The sequence below is a fragment of the Cloeon dipterum genome, chromosome X (assembly GCF_949628265.1).
Source record: "Cloeon dipterum chromosome X, ieCloDipt1.1, whole genome shotgun sequence".
Lineage (NCBI taxonomy): Eukaryota > Metazoa > Arthropoda > Insecta > Ephemeroptera > Baetidae > Cloeon > Cloeon dipterum.
Window position 1 is genome coordinate 21,737,419 of NC_088790.1, and position 18,768 is coordinate 21,756,186.

Consider the following 18,768-nt stretch of genomic DNA (forward strand, 5'->3'; position numbering starts at 1 on the left):
TATTCAGTAAGGCAACTATAAAGTGGTATTATTATTTTTAATACTATTGGGTTTGATCTAAAAACTTCAAATTTTCCTTACTTTATTCCAATTGTCATGTTTCTTTTTTAATATTTTCCTTGCATTGCAACTAACAATAAACAAATATTTACTGTCCACACTTTGAAATAATGATCTGATTGAATAAAAATATATTTTTCGTACGATGCAAAGAGCAAATAGTTTTTATTTATGTGATGAAAAGATATGGGAATGCAAAAACGTAATACTCTGCGACCGCTTCACGAATTGGAACGTAAAGCGAACGTTGCTGAGTATCTTATAGATTTGTGGCCATAGTGCAGAGACTGCAGAAATATAATTTTATATAAACAAGTAAAATCTCTTTCAAACCTTTTAAGGATATTCTGCCAAACTGTAGAAACAGGAAAAATATTTACTGTTCATACACACGGATTTGAAAACAGAGTGGACGGCTCACAGTGAAATTATATTTCGTAAAGACATAACAATAATGTTATTACTCATGTCGGCCCCACAGTTAATTAAGATACTTTCATTTCAAAAATTATTCATCCAGTTTATCTGAGCTGGGTAATTTAGAGAAATGCAGAATTGGCGAATTTATCAATTTGTCTTTATTTATTTCAAAACAATTTAAAATTTCAAACTAAAAACATCATTTTGAGGTCTATATGCACACACAAAATTTAAATACAACTCATGTTACGCCAAAAATTAAAATTAATAGCTAAATGTCAAATATAAAAAGTAAAAATTATTCCAAACAGCACCAAAAACATGTTAATCATCTTCTTCCTGTGTCAATATAATTCGAATAATTCAATCACGGGTGACAAAAACAATATGTACATTACGCACCAGTCCTAAACTTTAATTTTTGATTCATTATGCGGCTAACAAGGCGATTCCTGATTTCTTCGTTGCTTATGTTATCAACGAACGACTCCGGCGTTTTTCCATTGAAGGATGGCGCAAGCAGGTCCAAATGTTGGAAATCTAAGAAATAATCGACTATATCGTCAATGCCCCACTGTGTGGCTCTAGTAATCGGACTAAACTCGCTCTCGTCTTTACAATTGATGTCAGCGCCCTTTTCTTCCACTAGTCTCCGAACGAGCGCCAAGTTCCTTTTCTGCACAGCGGCCACCAAGGCAATGCTCGCTTCTTCTGCTTGCGTCTGTGCGTCCATGAGTTGGAACAATGCCTCGATGCTTTCAGATTTTCCTGCCATGATTGCCGCCGTCAACGGAGACCTGCTGAAGGCTTTGTCGAGGTAGGAATGGGTCGGATTGGCTCCCATTTGTACAAGATCGCGCAGGAGATCGATTTTTCCGCCTCTGGCAGCGCCAGTGAGCGCTCCATCCAGTTGCCTCTGGTATCCGTCGGAAGGAGCTGCTCCCAAAATCATCTCCAGCTCCTTCCTCAGGCCCATTTCCGCGGCTTTGCAGGCAAGGATGTAGTGCTCGGGGTGGATCAAGCCAAAAGTTGGAGTCACATCCGCGCCGCGCGTAAGCAGATATTCGAATACAGCCGTGTGGCCACCCTCAAGTGCCATCTGCACTGGTCTCTCACTGCGAAAACTCCTCGCGTCGATGTCTACATCCTTCTGGAGGAGTAAGATTCTCACCACCCCCAGATGCCCGTTTTGAGCAGCGCAGTGCAGGGGAGTGTGATTAAAAGGGTAACAGGTTATGGATGGCTGTGCACCCTTTTTCAACAGCAGTTCGACTAAAAGCAAATCACCGTTTTCCGCGGCGATGTGCAAGGCACTGCCTTTGTCCGACACTAGATTCACGTCTGCCCCTTTATCGATGAGATGCACAATGCACTGGATAAACGGGTTCAATTCTCCATCACTTGGGGAAGCGATTGTCATCTCCCTCGGTCGAGGATGAAATGGTGCGTCTCTGTTGATATTTTCTTTCTCGAAGAGCTGGCACTTAGGAACTCGTCCGTGGGAATTTTCGTACCACTCGGGTGACCTCTGTGCTAGCACGATGATCGGAGTCTGCCCATTCATCAGGTCCAAATCAACGGAAAATCCCCTTTCCAGGAAAAGTTTCAATACGTCGATTATTTTTTTCTTGTGATTTATCGCACGTGCTAAAGCGATCCACATTGCATGCTTTCTCATTTCGACCGTGTATGGAAAGTTCAAAAGATAATCTAAGCAGCCGATGTGAGCGTTCATGGCCGCTTTGTCCAGAGCAGTCAGTTTCCCTACAGGCTTATCCTTTTCCAGGTGTTGCTCCTTGCTTTCCGCATAAATATTAGCATCGTGCTGTTTTAAAATTTCTAGCGCCTCCAACCGACCATTGGCTGCTGCGTAATGAAATGGAGTTTCGCCATATGTGTCTTCTGCATTGACATCTACTTTTTGCGCAAGTAGAAAATTGATGCAGTCAATACTATTGTGGGCGGCAGCTGTGTGCAAAGGTGTGTTTTTATATTTTGACGTCCAAAATTTTAAGTCAGCACCGTTTTTGTGTAAAATTTCTAAAGATTCAAGTTGGTTTAACATACAGGCACCGTGCATAGCAGTCAATCCATTGACACAGAGGTGGCTTTCATTCACCGCGCTTGGTATATTCGCTAGAAGTATTCGCAATAAATCAGTTTTCCCGTGCACTGCAGCGTGATATAATGGAGAAAATTCGTATCTGTCTTTCTTCACATCTAAATTTTCACCCATCAAATATAGCACCATCTCAGAGTGGCCACCGATTGAAGCTATCTCAAGAGCTCGCTTCCTCATTGCTAGTCTCTGCTCGCTAGCTGTGTTTTCGATCAAAATCTTTAGGCACTCCAAATTTCCTCGTTTAGCAGCGTGATCCAGTGGTATTCTGTGATGTTTATCCTCCTTGGTTATTAGATGGGGATGAGTTTCAACTATTATTTTGGCAATTTTACACAAATTTCTTTTCGCTGCTAAATGTAAAATCGTGCTGTCTTCCTCGGTACGGCAATTTTTTGGTTCGAGTAAATCAAGCTGGGCTCCCAACTCGAGCAAATGCAAAGCAATAGTTTCATTGGAGAAGCAAGCGGCGTACAAAGGGTAGTACTTGTAAGTATCGTTTCTAAATTCGTATTCGAATGGAGTGTTCAATAGGGTGCTTATGTCTCCAAAATTCTCCTTAAGTTTCGACTCGAAGAAGAGTTTGAACAGGTTTTCGTGGCCCTCTTTGCAAATGTACGACATCAAATCAATCTTGCGCTGCTGCAATGATTTGGTCGTGATCATTTCTAGTTTGGTAGCTTCAATCTTTTGCGCCATAGCATCCCCTAAAAAGAAGCTGTTTATGAACGACCGCACTTGATCGAATTTTCGTTGCAGCAATAAGTCACTCAGTTGAACATTGTCTATGTACTGGCACAATGGCTCGTTCGATTTAATTAAATTGTGTCCACATTTTGAGAGGAACAAGAGGCTTAGAAGAAACTCCGCGTACGACTGATGTTCAAATGTGACAGACTCGAGTTTCTTTTCTTCATTAATTGAAAATCTGACAATCCCAATGTGGTTGATATGGTGCTGGTATCTTAGTAATTCTCTTGAAACCTTCTCATCGTTAAAGAAGTACGCCGCCACGGTTAGTTCAATCAAAAGATCCATATTCTCCAATAATGATGATTCGTAATTCTTATGTGACCTGTTCGTTCCACTGTAGTCTTCCAAATAAATATCAATCTTGCTCAAGACAAAGTGGTAATACAGAGAATTGAGGCCACCGTCGAATGTATGCACTTCATCGCCGATTTCTGCTATCAACTTGAGCTGCATTGGCGTTCCTGTGAAGTCGCCTTTGCCATTGCCATTGAACTTATCCAGCAGAGCGGCGCACTCCTCGTCGTCCTTGTACAAAAATATTTTCAAGAGCTTAATTTGCTCCTCTCGGGTCAGCGGACATAGATCTAATATTCCGAGCAAGTTAATCTTGTCTCTTATGCTTTGTTCTCCATGAATCCTAGTCGTAATCCAGAGGGGCAGGTACGCCTCGTTCACCTGACGCAGAAGCTCAGATGCTATCTTTTCGTACTCGGGGCAGATTTCATCAAAGCCATCGCCGAGTAGAAAAACATTTCGCTCACTAATTTTGGTTTTTAATGCTTTGCACCGCTCAGAGTCTTTTTCCAAAACTACTTCTAGGAATTCGATATAGGAATCTGGCCTCGGCTTGAACTCTCCGTTTGAATCAATTTTAAGTTGACGGAAGTAGTCACTGTATTTTTTGAATGAGAAATCTATGACGAGAAATGTGTCTGGTAGTGTTTCTCGGAGCTTTTTTGCTAGCTCGTGCGTCGCCGCAGATTTGCCCATTCCAGTTCCTGATCTTAGCAACCACGAGCGGATTGCAGATCGATCATTTGGTTTCATTGCCACATCATTCATATTCGTCGCCAATTCCTCGAACGAAATTGACGTTTCGGCTTCCTCCGACATGAATTTAGGCACTATGTACGCATTTCTGCAAGGCTGAAAGTCGAGAAGATGGCTCAATGTGCTTACAACCTGGAATTGAATTTCGCCACCCGGCTCCTCGTGCCGGCGCAACAGTTTCACTATCGCCTCTTGCAAGCTGAGTCCGCTCTTCAATTCTGGGTTCTGCAGCTCGTTTATCAATCCACTCACGATGTTGTCTTTCTCGGATTTGGCCACTCCGAAAAATGTGAAAATTCCTCCATGATTGTTCCCTTCCACAGTAAAATTGGCTGGAGTCTTTATAAAAAAGAATGAAGAAATTGTGTGTTCGGTTTTTTCAAATGCATTTTAGGGTTTACTTACAACTCCAATTAAAGGACCGTCACCTCTGCAGCCGCCGTCCATGAAGAAGAACAGCTTGGGCTTTCCAGCCAGATCTTTGGACTCTGTTCCGATGAAAGAATGCGTTATCTCATTCACAGAAACTTTTGCGTCGTCCGCAGTGGCGATAGTCAATCCGAGCTCAGCGTTATTAAGCAACCTCGCCAAAACGCAAATAGCAATTGCGCCATCCTCTTTCAGCCCTGAATTATGCACAGAAGTCACTGCAATTTGGAAATTTAAGAATTGAAATATATTTTCATAAAGTCAATGACATACCTTCTTTTAGGATTTTGGTCAAGCGTGACGCGCTATATATTCTTGTTTCAAAGTCCAAAAATTGGAAACTAGTCTGCATTTCCTTCGCTACAGAAGCGTGATTTTTATCGTAGAATATCAGAGCGCGCCCTCTTCTGAACGGAAGAAGTTTAGTGGATTTCCAAGTGTAGAAATGATATCGATCCATATTGATCAACTGATCAGGAGCAGTTTTCGAAAAGGCGTCCGATTTTTCTTTCAACGGAAAACTAAAAATAAATAAGTGGTTTAGATTTAAATTTTGTACTTAATAGTATATTGTACCCCAATACCTTGATACAGTAAATTCATTATGTTTGGAGTACTGAAGCTGTGGTGTTTGCCCAATTGCTCTGTCTATGGTAGTACTTTCGCAAATACGCCTTTTCACCCTTGTCAGGAATACAATCAAATCCAAGTCCTTGCTCATGGAGTCGAGCTCTGTGCAAAGTGCCGTCACCAGCCAGGTGCCCGCCGCATTCCTCTGCGCTCTCACAGCTTTTTGCATTTAATCGCATAAGTTGATTTGAATTGTTTGATAAATTTTATTTAATATAAAGCACCTTCAACTGTTGAGTAGAAAATCACAAAATTTTCACAATTCGGCCCGATGGAAAACCACATCGATTTATTTTGCACAGGATTTTTGTCGAGTGTTTCCTTGGTTGCTGGCAGGCGAATTTCTCCACTGACGCCTCTACATGGCTGAAAAATATTTTATAAAAGGATTTAATTATATTTTTCTTCTTTTTTTCTCACTCCGAAAAAAATTAGCTTTATGCTGTCCTGCAGCTGAGGAATCCCCTTGAGTCCATTCCAGACGTCATCAGTGTGGTACTCCTCGAACGGCTGGCTGGGGTCTTTTGGTTCTATCGCTGGATGGTCCGTGAAGATAGTGCCACCTGAGGCGCCGTGCGACAGGATGATTAGGATGAACATATCCGGCGTCTCAACATCTTTTGCAGATAAAAAGTTACTATCCTTATGAATAAATTGCTTTTAATTTTTCATACCTTCGCCATTTTCGGCGAACAGTGAAAATAACTTTCCATCGGTATTTCTTAAACGGCTCAAAATCTCTTCCTTGGTCTTAGACTTTAAATCTTTGAAATGGCAGTTTCTTCTCGTGAAGGTATCTCGGAGCTTTGAGACGTCTGCTTGGTTTCCTGCTCTCGAATCGTCAGTATTTTCAAACTCGTGGTGAATGACTAACACCCATACTCTACGGTAAAAAGTTAAATGCAAATTAAAAAAAATCAGATATGAAAATCAATATCATTATTATAAATAACCTTGCTGGTTTATCCTGTTTGGTCGGCAAATATCCAAACGTTTTATCGATATCCTCCTCGTTCATTTTTTGCTCCTTAGCATCTCTCTGGAAATGAATGATCAAAGCTATCGTTATATAATACGTATGATATGTAAGACTAACAATTGAAATTTTCATCCAAGTGTTAATTTGAGAGGGAGTTATTAGTTTCAATCGTTAATTTATTCAAATTAATTCACGATCCTGATGCAAAAAATTACCGAATATAAAATGCAAACCTGCTAAAAGTAATTTTTATTCTATTACTATGGCCCTTTCAAATTTTGGTAGAAGTGGGCCGATTTGTCATTTTGAGGAGAACTGTACCATTTGGACGATATCAAAAAAGAGAACGATTGGAACAATTTAAATGGTTTAAAAATTTCTAATCATGCCTGAATCTTTTACCCTTTTTCATAAATTTATTACTTCTTGCATTTTATCACAAAAACGAACGTAACGCGAATATTTTCCTTGTTGTAAAGATGCTTAAAAAATATTAGCCGGAAAATGAAAACTGTTAAATATAATATACTAAAAAATTAAGCCAGTTTTGTGTGTTCTTTATTAACAGGCCTAAAAAATTCTATAAACCTTCTTTAGCGTGAAAGCTGATACAAAATTTATAAGGGACTGAAAAATTCCTACACAAAAGTAACACACAACGAAAAAATATCTAAGCGCAGGAAGTAAAATCATCAAGCATCTAATCATTCATGCAATCAGTATTAGTCGAGACACTTTTCGGCTTGATATGCCTTAACGCGCGCCTGCCGAGAAGAAAGGTCACGTGATTGCCCTCGCTCTCGAAAGGGCGAAGAGAAGAGGAGAGCGCCACGAAACGCATGTCGGTGGCCACGCTGATTGTGAGATCGGGTGTCCGAGTGTCCCAGGTCCGGGATGCGGTGGCCCGTTGCCGCGCGGCTCAATGTCTTTGTGCCGGCATAAGGAGAGTAAAGCTCTCATCCTTACGCCGGCATTGTCACGGCGTAAGCACACAGGGAGGCTATCCGTAGGAGCGCGTTGGGGCAGATCAGGCCGAAGAGTGTTACGACGCAGTTCATTATCACTTACCAAAACGAGAGGCTACGAAATGATAGTTTTTTGTCAAGCTCAAGCAATTGTTGAATTTCACTTGTAAAAAGATTCTCCCACGATGGAGGTAGATCTGATAGACTTTATTGCAACGATTACAACATAGACTTTTCTTCTGATGAGCCTGACCTTGCGATTTGCCTCCACTGGCGTGAATTTCATGACGTCATCTCGAGCAGTCTGACTCAACAGCTCCGGACACGCCTCACTGGGGACTAGGGCTTATCATGCGCTCCATCAACATCAATGACTTGCGGTTGATCATTAGCATAAATATTAAAGCAGGAAAACTTTGTATAAATAGCAACAATTATTTTGTATATAAAGTAAAGTAAGCTTTGCACAGAAGCTCTTATGTTAATGTACTCTTGGATAGTCAAGTGCATCAGCGATTTAACAAGGCAAACCCTAATTTTGCATTTACCACTTGTTTCTGGGAGCAAAACATAATATTGCTCCTAAAATCGAGTAGGCATAGGTTCAAGAGTAATTTGTCCAACGCTCTCAAAAGCTAAGCTACTGTAAATTTGAAGCAAAATAAAAGTCAGATAAATACTGGTTAGATTAATAGTTTTTTTAAGCTGGATGAATTATTTATTGTTACTTGATTAAATAATACAGTACAAACCAAATTTTAAGTAATGAAAACACAGAACAAGCTATAGACGAATATCAGCTATCTATCGTTAGCTGAGCTATTAAACTTCAAGCATTCTTAGCGAGATTCAAAGAGTCCCTCATAAGGTAATCTCGGAGAGCCCACAAAGCGTTGGTCACATTTCCATGGTTGCCAACGCCGTTGTTGAGCCAGTGTGCAGGCAGGCGAGTAGGGTCAACCATTGTGGTCTCGGGGGTGGCCTTCAAACTCTTCTCCCAGTTGGAGATGTGTCTGCTATCAGAGTTGATGCCCTCAATGTATCTGAAAAGGTTGTTTACAAATTTAATTATTAAACAGAAGGATATGACTTTATGTGATAAATATTTTTTCAATATGCAAGTAGAATGATTGTGAAAGTGTTTGTTCGAACCTGATGTACGCTTCAGAGTGGAGCAGGCGCTGGGGTCGTGGCGGAATGGCCACAAACATAGGCTCCAATTGACGCACAGGGGCAGCGGCTTGCACTGCATTCAAGTTGGCATTTGGTGACACAGCAGCTGAAATTCAAACGAGAAAGTTAGCCGCTTTTTGAGTGCAAATTCTGTTAATTTTAGTTAAAAAAACATTCTATTATGGTTAAATTGAAAAAAATCACTCACAAGCCAATTGCAGACCAGCTGGCACAGTTGGAGCTGTGTTTTGAGCCAAAGGAGCTTTTGCGTTTGCAGCCGCAGCTTTTTTAGCAGAAGGTTGGAAATTCCTGGTCACAAACAAGCATAAATCATTGATTAGTGGTTAGAAAAAAACATGCAGGCGCTTAAGGCACTAAAGGCAGAAAAACCAAAGAGCGATCACATTTTTTAAATCGAAATTAATTACTTTCATCATAGAGTGATTGCAGCGGAACAGTTGGTTTTGACGAACTATACACGAAGTTCCTAGAATTTGGGAAATGTTGGCCTCGATGTGAAAACAATGGTGGTAAAATCGCAGCAGATCATTTTAAATAGAATGCTATTTCTAAAGATGTACCTTGATCGTTCTCCAGGAGGTACAACTCGGCCGGAAGCCTTCAGGATGTGCTGCTCCTTGCAGTGCCGAGCGAGACGCATGATGCTCGGGAATGGCGGCACCGTTTTCTTCTGCCTGATGCAACCCTTCCATTTGCATTGGTATTCAGTATCTGAAAGAACACCAATTTTTTTTAACTAAATGAGGATATATTTAAGTAAGTTTATAAAACAATGGCAAATTGATGGTAAAAATTGTAATTTTCAAATAATTTTAGTTTTTGAAAAAATAAAACAATTTCTGTAAAAATCCCTACAAAATTAAAATTCGTATTGAAAAAAACCTTTGAAATAATATATTTTTAATTTCTTACCAGGTTTACTGACAAAATGTTTTTGAATGTGTCCATCAGGCTCGCCGACTGAGTGCTCAATGAGGTCGTTCAGCTCCTCAAACTGGTAGTCGCAGTTGCTCCAGAGGCACTCATAGATCAAGTCCTGGTGCGGCGTCTCGCCGGGTCCCAAGGCCTCAAGCGCCATCCTGGCCGTCGTCTCCTCGTTGAGGCGCGCAGCACGTTCCTCGTAGCTTTGCTTCTCTGACGCTGACAAACTTCGCCACTCGTTGCCGACGATACGGCTGATCTCGCCAAAACTTGAATCAGGGAAGCGGATTGCCACGTTCTTGCGCACGTCACTGGAGTACAGAATGTAGCCTGTCACCAGCTTCTTGCCAGTTCCCTTCTGCAAAGGTTTTGACTTCTTTGATTAAATTAGACGGTGTAAGAAAATCGATGGTGAAAAATTCAAATTCTTAATTTCAAAAGAGATGGACAGCAAGGCCGTAAATTTTAAAACGGTAAAACAAAATAAATGTTGGGACCATTTCTAGCAAAATATTTTTGGTTAAATTTAGATGGTTACCCCTAATTTTCCTCACTATGTTCAGCCTAGTTGAATGCGACAGAAGGAAATTAATTTAGTAAGCTGAGTTAACACTAGATTTCAGATAACAATGAGACCACTGTGTTGTTTCAGGATATTATATGGTGGCAACGCAAATGTTACTAAGTCCCCCTCCAAAAACAAAGCATACTAGTGAGTAATATGATGAGTTTCCTAGTCTGAATGTTTTTATAGGTTCTGAAATTGTATTTTTTAAATTTGAAACTTGGCTAGTGGGAAATCAACACGGTAAAAGGATGTTGAAACAATATTTCGGTCAAAACTGCAATTTCTCTAACATCTAACTAGCATCACGAATTTTCGTTTTTTCCAGGATATTTAAAAATATTTTACAACACCGGAAGAGGAAAATATTAAGGTTGAAAATTTGGAGCAACGGACAACCCGTACTTACGTACTTACTCTAACTTTATTTACAATAAGTTATTTAAAAAAATGCATCAATTCAATACTTTATTTTGGTGATTGTCTAGTTCAAAATATAAAATGGAATAAGGTTTAAATTTCAACTCAATTTTGAAATATTCTTCAGCAAGAGGTACCTTACCTTTTTAATAGTAGAAACTGGAGTCTGCATCAATGGCGACGGCGTGGGAGTGTCACCGGAGCCGACTGACGGCGGGGCGTCCATCGAGTCCTCCATCATGAGGGAAACGTCAGCGTCCCTGCTGGCGACTGGGGACGAGTCCTGCTTGAAAATGGAGGGAGGCAATTATTTATGTGCGGATTAAAAGTGGCAAAGCGGCAAAGGCAGCTTCAGCACTTTGCAGTGAGAAGCGAGTGCAGAACAAGGAGCAAGAGAGTGCGAGAACATAAAAATACACACCCTTTCAAACGTGTTAAACAATCCCTTTGAATCTTTTTGCACACCATCGCTGCCAACCTAAAATTAAAAATTAAAATGCAAAATAAAAAAGGGTCACGATGCATGTCGGTTAAATGCGCAGCGCATCATTAGTGAAAACGAAATCACACTCAGGTTTCCAGGCAGGCAGCTTACTTTGGCCGGATTGATGAGGCGACGGAAGAAGTAGATTTCGTCCTCGACAACGTCTCCTGAGTGGCTGTACTTCTTGATGCCGTCGCGGGTCAGCTTGTTGAGTTGCTTCTTGCTGTCGTCAAAGCTCGACTCGCACACGTAAACGTCTGTCTCGCTGACCTCTGTAGGCCGACCTGCTCGTGGATTAAACGTAAGGAAGAGTGGAGGAGAAAAAACGAGATTAACATACAGGAAATGTATTCTCCGTGTTCCAGCACTGCGCATCTTCCAGTGATTGATGCCAGCGGGTAAACTTCTTCCACTTGGTTCAAAAACAGTTCCTGCTTGTAGAAAAGTCTGCCTGGCGTGTTTGGCACCTCAGATGGAGAAACAAAGATAGGGCCTTTGAAAAACTCTTCTCGGCTGCAACAGAAAATGAACAAATAAAGAATTTGGGAAAAATTTCAAAATTCAAATTTTATTCAGAAATTTTATGATATTATATGGCTTTGAAATTTCTCACTTATTAAAAAAGAGATTTACCTTTTGGTGACCCAAATCGAGTCCACCTGCACCACAATTTGCTTGCCAGTGTTGTTCTTGACATAAACACAGTCACCAGTTTTGATTGTGCCACAGCTTTGCACCTTGTATTGTTCATAGTAGGTGAATCCCTCAATGGGCTGCTCCAAATTCAACTCCACGTTGGGCTACATGAATGAAATTTGTTCAAGACTCAGTTTGAGGCAAAGCATTTGGTAAATACCGGAATCTCCTTTTCTGGAAGCCTCTCCATCTCATCCAGCTCGGCAATTTCCTCCTTGTGCTTTTCAACGCGATCTCTAAACACAGACATGACTCTTTTTGGCTCCAAGGGCTCCTCTCGAGTGACAAGCTTGATGTGCTCAGGGAGCGTGCAGGGCCACAACTGGTACAAATGCAGTAATACATCATGAACTATTTTTAAATTTCAGAGTGGTTAGTCACCTTTATCTTTTTGAAACTTCTGGCCTTAGAGGCGTATCTTGATTCGCAAACGTAAACATCCTTTTCAGGGAAAGACTCTGGTTTTAAACGCAGGTAGTCCCTAACGCTGAGGACCAAGCACATTCCAGTGACTTGGCTCATTGGAAAAGCTGCTCTGACGTCGCTTTTGAAGACTTCCTAGACACAATTAAAACAAACTGAAGTTAAATACTGAAGGAGGAAAACCCCATTTGAAACTTTATGATGGCATTACTACTAGAAAAGGTATTTTTTTGCAGAAATTTTCAACTTTGGCTTAAAATTCCAAGCTAAACCAATTTCTAAATTGTTGATAAAACATGTTCAACTGTCCCTTCAAATATTGATATGGACCCTGTAGCGCAGGCGTTCGTAACTCATTTTCAAATTTGAAGAAGAACTGGCCTTGCTTATGTTACAATAATTCAAGAAATTTTGGAAAATATTCCACACATTGACTCCCATCAAAACTGACCTTTTCAAGGAATTTCCGAGTTGTCAGATGGTAAGTTTCATTAGGCCTGTAGAAATAGTTGCCGTAGAGCATCTGCTGATTGTCCTGGTTGGTCCAGAGACGCTCGACCAGTATGATGTGCGGCTCCAGTCCCCTCTCCTTGGGCTCCAGGTAGACGAAATCTCCCACCCTGAAGGTTTGCTGGTTGAAACTCATCTCGTTTCCAGCGCTCTCCAATTCGCCCATCAACGGCTGCTTAGGCTCAGTTTCCTCCTCAGGCAACTCCTTCATTGCCTTTTCTTGCCTCAGCGCGTCCAGGTTGCCAGCCAAATCTTGCGCAGAGTACCGCAGAGCTGGTGAGTGCAGCAAATCCCCGCCTCGGCACAACTCATCTCTGCAAAATTATGAACGGGTTTAGAAATAGAGTTAAATGAGTGCGGAAACACAATATACCTCTGTTTGATGAAGAAGACTTGCATTTCGATGGCGTCCTCAAACACCTGCGAGTCTGATCGCGACAGTCTGCGAGCTCGGTCCAAGCAGGCGAACATGTCTTCCTGGAAGGAATCCAAGCGCCGGTAGAATCCGCGGTCAAGACGCCTCTTTATCAGGTCGAGAGACAATGCGCGGACCCTGAAATGTTTATAAAATAAATAGTAGTTAATAAGAGGTTATTGAGGTTATTAAATAATAAATTTCTCTAGAAAAAATTGAAATGGAAAATGAGCATAAATCAGAAAAGCTGAGCTGCAATACTTAAATTTTACTTTAAATAATTAAAATCAAAAGCAACTCACTTGTTTCCTTCGACATCATCATGTTCAGGAAGTTCTGCCATTGAGTCAGAGAAGCAACGGCTTTCCTCATCCTGGTGATTGTACGTGGCCGTAAAAAGAGAGGTCAGCAGCTCCTGTACCGCAAGAGGGACGTCAGGGAGCGACTCCTCGTCCTCCCTCAACTGCAATTTAGTCTGTAGTGCCACTCGCTGCAGCATCAATGCATCTTTGTAAATTTGCGAGTCGGGCTCATTGTATTTGAAGGCGTTGTCGAACATGAGCACAAAGTCAGACACCATGTCGTCTAGACTCAGGTAGGAGGTCGATCTCAGTTTTGAAGAGATTTTCTCTAGGTCAATCGGTCTCTTGATAACCTCATAGTAATCTGGATATTCCTGTAGAAAAGTTTTAAAATCAATTTTAGAAGCTACAGAGTGTGCTAGGACGCGATTGGCGCCACTTTTCATTTCCTAAGGAAAAATACCAAAAAATGAAAGTACTTACTACTTTAGAAGGAAGTTTGTTGAAAATGACGGAGAGTTGTCTTCCTTTTGGGTCTTTGTGGTCACGAATAGTATCAAATAGAGTTCTGAGTTTTTGGTAGAGATTGTTCTGCTGCTGTTGTCTTTTGTTCTTGCCACTGTGAATTATAATATACGTTATGTAATGAACAGCACAACATGATTTCGGCCACCGTAGAAGCCTTCATAAGATACAAGGAATTTTCTTGTATATTTTTCAAAGCTTTATATCAAAGAAATAACCTTGGGTACATAATTATGTGAATTCAATTTTTTTGTAGAATATTCTTTGACAATTTGCTCTAATTTTCATTTGGAACAAATAAAAATAAAACTACAATAATTCTTCCAACGCATAAAATTGAAACTGATCAAAATCTACTCTTTAACATACCTTGAAGTTCGTACAGCAAGTCGAGTTGGCGTGTTCAAAGCGTGAGCCAGCAGTCGTTCTAACTTGTTAGCATCTTCATAGATCACTGATCCTTCCTCATTATATTGGCGACAGTTAGTAAACATCAGCTGATGAATGGCAAAACAATTTAAGCACAACTGTTGCAAAGCTATTTAACTTTTTAAACCTTGAAATCTGACACAAGTTGATCCTCGTTTAGGTACTTGTCTGCCTTGATATTTGACTCGATGGTCAGCATGTCTATTGGGTGTTCGATGACTTGGTAGTAGTCAGGGTATAGCTTCTTGCTCGGCTTTTCCATGAACATGAGGATCGGCTGTCGGCCGTCGTCGCGGTACTCAACCAAAGACCTATATATCTGCAAATACCGCTTCCTCCTGAGGACCTCCTCAGGCTTTCCCTTGGGTTTGTTCAGCGAGCCAGGTGGACGGCCGCGTCGGGCTGGTGCCTGAGGAGTTGAAGGGGCCGAGTCGTCACCATCCTCATCTTCCTCACTCTCGCTCTCCTGATTCACACGTTTCAGATTAGCTCGACATTGGTTTTTGGTAGCTACCACGCGTACCTGATCATACTCAAGCAGTTCCTGCACCTTGGTCTGCATGAGTTTCTGTAGTTTTACTGCATCCTATGGGTCAGAAGACATTCAGTGAGTTACTGCTTAATCAATACATTAAACTTACCTTGTAGATTTTCGAGTCAGGGCGGTTGTACTTTTTGGCATTCTCAAACATGATGTTCAAGTCCCCTGCGATTTCACTTACTGTGCCGTAATGACCTCGCTAAAATTTTTAAATTTTCAAAATTGTTAGAATATTTAAAATAGAGTTAATGTTAAATCTAAAAATTTAGATTATTATTAAAAACAAATTTGTTTAAAAAATTCAAAAATTAACTAATGATGAATTTCCACTTATATTCCGTCTAACAAGGAAACTTGAGATTCAGTGATTTCGTTTTTTTTGCGAAATTATTGAAATCATTAATATCCAACGAGTTAGGAGATGTCACCAGGGGAAAATTTTTATTTGATGGAATGTCCGAGCTATGAAGCTCCAAAAGATAAAACTATGAAAAACTTACCAAGCTTAGAACTAACCCTTGTGGAAAATTTTTAATTTAATACTGAACGTTAAAAATGACTAACCGATTGATTTGTCTCATTGAACAGTGTCTTTGGACCAAATTTCAGCCAAATCAAGCAAAACTGCATTTTTTAAATCAATTTTAAAGTTTGGAATTTTCTCTTAAATTTTCAAAAAATCGAAAGAGATGTCGGATCAAAAACATCACATCAGGAAAGGCTGCATGAATTCAATGGATTTGCGAACAGCTAACACGTTTAATCCTCAGAGTTTCCTTGTAAGAAGCGTTACTTAAATATTAAGATCTAAATTGCTTGTTCTAAAAGAATTATAATATGAATAGTTTAATTAGCATCTGTCTTATTCTCTCCTGTCATTCATAGCACAGCTCAATTACCTTAATTTTCGTCCTGATTTGGTACATGGAAATAGGATTCTTGATCTCCTTGTAGTAGTCGGCGTAATACCTCTTGGACGGCAACTTTCTAAACGGATCGCTCAGCTGGTAGCCCTGGTTGTTGGTATAGGAGCGGACTGTTTCATACAAGGTCCACAGTGTGCCGTTCTCCTCATCATCCTCGTTGCCACCCTCATCGTCATCCTCCTCTTCAGACTCATCCTCCTCCATGGCCTCCTCATCCTCCTCTTCTTCGTCATCTTCGTACTTGAGGGCCGAGGTGATTGCCGACATGGACTGGTTGCCTCTCAGGCGCTTGCTGCGGATCCGCTCGCTGCTCTTGCCTGTGGTACTCCTTCCTGACTCAATTTCAACCTTCTTGGACGTGATGACTTTTTTCAGGTTCTTGGCGTCCTTGTAAATCGTGGAGCCCGGCTCATTGAAGGACATGGCGTTCCTCACCATCAGAAGGAGGTCTCGTTCCATGTCGTTCAGCGATGAGTACTGGTTGCTCTGGATTTTCGTGGCGATCATTTTCAGGTCGATTGGCGAGTCAATCACTTCATAGTACTCAGGGTATGCCTAGAGTTTGGAGATAAGGACTTTTGAGCAGGGTTCACACCGGGATTTGTGAAGCAGGTTGAAAACTACAGGTTAGATTGACCTGAGGTTTTACACACCAAAGAATTCCTGTAGATTTCAAATAATTGCCTGTTTTTCAACAAGCACAAAGAAAAAAAGTTAAAACAGTTAATAGATCAGGTTGCGGTGTAAGAATTATTCCTCTCAGATGTTGTAATACTCAGAGAGCAAATTTAGCCTAAGCAGAACTAATAATTCCATTCAATTACTCAACTATTTCTGATCTCTTAGAGATACAAGATGAAAATAAAAAGGTAAATTTATCTGTGATTAAAAGTTACTTTGATAAATGCAACGTTAGTTTCTGTAACTCGTGGTTTTTTTTAATTAAAAAAATTATTACTTAATTATGGGTCTAAAGATGGTGATAATTAAAGCACCTGCAGGAATATCTAAGGTTGTTTGCAACCTGCCTGGAAGGAAAGACGGAGTTGCAATTTTGAACTAAAATACCAAACCAAGTTGTAAGCGGAGCGCAAAAACAAAAGGCTAGTGTGACCTCAACCTTGTTGCCACTCAAAATACAAAATAAATTCAGAATTGCAATTCCGACAGTGAGTAGCATCACTCTAGAAGACGGTAAAACTGCAGATTATCCAATGTTTGTAGCCCAAATAATGTATTCAAGCGGACAAATTCAAAATTTTGCAACATGCTAAAAATAAAAAAGCGGAGGGAAATTAGGATAATTATTACATGTGTCTTTTGGGCCCGTGCAGGCCTCTCCAGTTTTCTCTTCGCCTTAGCTTTCTGTAAGCATTATTGCACGGAGTCCTTTTTAATGCAAAATTTGGGCGGCTTTTACAACGGCTAAAAACGAGTCAACTAACCTTTCTCGATGGCAGCAGTTGGAAAGCTGGGTGCAAATCTCTCCCCTCAGAATCCTGGGCCATCATGATCGTGGAGAAGAGCTCTTCATACACGTTGTTATCATCTTCCTGAGCCGTGGAGCTGCATTCGGAAGCTCCTTCATCGGCATCATCACGCCTAGCTTCGGCTGCAGCAGCAGCTCTCCTCGCCTGAACAAATAATCATCATCAGCATACAATCAAGCAGATAGAGCATGCACCAAAAAGGGAAATAAATATAGCAACAAAGACACTGTATAGAAGGAGACAAACCACCCGCCAGAACATACCAGTCTGCCAACCTTGAGAATTATTTTGCCCTTCTGCTCTGAACCTCCATCGCCATCTGCAGAACTTGATTCAGTGTCGGTCAGTCGGTTTCTGGTCAACTCATACAAGTCCCAAAGCTCACAGGCATCTTTATATTCTTGGCTGGTTTTCTAAAGTTGAAAAAATTATTTTTTATTTAGCTTGTCAAACTATGAAACAAAATTATTTACCTTATAAAAGGCCTTTGCATTGCCAATCATCAGTTCTATGTCTGCAGTGAGCTGCTCAATATCTTCGTACTCATCGGTTCTTAACTTTTGCTGAACTCTCAGTAAATCAATGGGGTTTGTAACAACCTATTAAAAAGAGGATCAATACTTTAAGTCTATCATTATCATAATTAGTATTTTTACTTCATAGTAAGCAGGCTCTTGTCTGCGCTTTGGAGCTCTGATGAAAGCATCGCACAAGAGGCCTCCGTCCTCTTTCTTAAAATTTCTGATGGTATCATACAGCTGCTGACAAATATCAACCTGGAATATTGGAACCTTTCAATATTTAAATACGAATTTAAAAATTGAACTTTTACAGGATCAACGCGTCGTCTTTTGCGAACCGGCTCGAGCACAACAGGCTCTGGGTCGCTCATTATTTCGTCTTCCGGCTCACGGCTACTAGCCGCTGAAGATGCTCTTCGTCTTTTACTCATGCCTACTTGTAAAATAAATAAGAAAATATTACATTACATCACATTTGAAAACACAACTTGTGCAAATTACACAAAAAAAGAGACGAAGAAAGGAAAAAATACGGGCTGTTTTGCAGTACTACGTAAGCATGTGTGTAAAAAACCTTTGCAAATCTATTACTGTGAAGGTAAATAAATATTTGGGGAAATAACTTTACCGGCTCATGCAAAGGAACGGCGAGAAGACAAAAATCCACAAATTTCGCTGCAGCTGCAAACGAAATCAAAACAAATCAGCCAAAGGCAGTCAAAGGTGCTGCTGTGTTGGGCCCCAAACAACTCAAGCAAGCGCAAAAATGTCGATTAGCTATTGGCTGTGCGCATGCGTTGTTTACAACGGACGGAGCACCATGATTGGCCAAAAAGAGTGTAGGCCGTGGCCATCTCAAAAGTAGTACTGAAAGAAATAATTTTTATTTAGCTTCAGACTGCCTTTTCGTAATAATAAACTTAAATTTTTGTTTATTAAATTTCATTATATAATAAAATACATATATTATGCGTTAAAATAAATTGGTCTTGCTTTTTATT

The 18,768-nt window shown here is 40.6% G+C and overlaps 2 protein-coding genes across 12 annotated transcripts; both read right to left on the reverse strand.

Annotated features, from left to right (window-relative positions):
- Positions 1 to 615: 615 nt before the first annotated feature.
- LOC135944906 (uncharacterized) lies at positions 616 to 7,949 on the reverse strand. Its single transcript, XM_065492126.1, has 9 exons — positions 7,509 to 7,949; positions 6,415 to 6,500; positions 6,136 to 6,344; positions 5,882 to 6,078; positions 5,686 to 5,827; positions 5,416 to 5,620; positions 5,105 to 5,352; positions 4,808 to 5,049; positions 616 to 4,741 (listed from the first exon to the last, which is right to left on the reverse strand). The coding sequence occupies exons 2-9, from the start codon at positions 6,477 to 6,479 to the stop codon at positions 875 to 877; spliced, it is 5,175 nt and encodes a 1,724-aa protein (XP_065348198.1). The 5' UTR covers positions 6,480 to 6,500; positions 7,509 to 7,949; the 3' UTR covers positions 616 to 874.
- Positions 7,950 to 8,082: 133 nt separating this feature from the next.
- Positions 8,083 to 18,542, reverse strand: polybromo (protein). Of its 11 annotated transcripts, none has more exons than XM_065492132.1 (28): positions 18,396 to 18,542; positions 18,079 to 18,200; positions 17,903 to 18,022; positions 17,720 to 17,845; positions 17,522 to 17,659; positions 17,202 to 17,390; positions 17,068 to 17,121; positions 15,730 to 16,311; positions 14,931 to 15,029; positions 14,813 to 14,875; positions 14,417 to 14,755; positions 14,230 to 14,357; positions 13,819 to 13,954; positions 13,336 to 13,709; positions 12,992 to 13,171; positions 12,560 to 12,932; positions 12,067 to 12,243; positions 11,846 to 12,007; positions 11,623 to 11,789; positions 11,330 to 11,502; positions 11,101 to 11,273; positions 10,927 to 10,983; positions 10,648 to 10,791; positions 9,512 to 9,896; positions 9,160 to 9,310; positions 8,787 to 8,887; positions 8,558 to 8,684; positions 8,083 to 8,448 (listed from the first exon to the last, which is right to left on the reverse strand). In XM_065492132.1, exons 2-28 carry the CDS (start codon positions 18,196 to 18,198, stop codon positions 8,235 to 8,237), a joined length of 5,052 nt encoding a protein of 1,683 aa, XP_065348204.1. In that variant the 5' UTR covers positions 18,199 to 18,200; positions 18,396 to 18,542; the 3' UTR covers positions 8,083 to 8,234. The 11 variants fall into 11 exon arrangements, with proteins under 11 accessions (XP_065348204.1, XP_065348202.1, XP_065348209.1 ...); XM_065492130.1 differs by having other exon boundaries at positions 17,510 to 17,659; XM_065492137.1 differs by lacking the exon at positions 17,068 to 17,121 and having other exon boundaries at positions 9,512 to 9,878; positions 10,648 to 10,788; positions 17,510 to 17,659.
- Between the last annotated feature and the right edge of the window lie 226 nt (positions 18,543 to 18,768).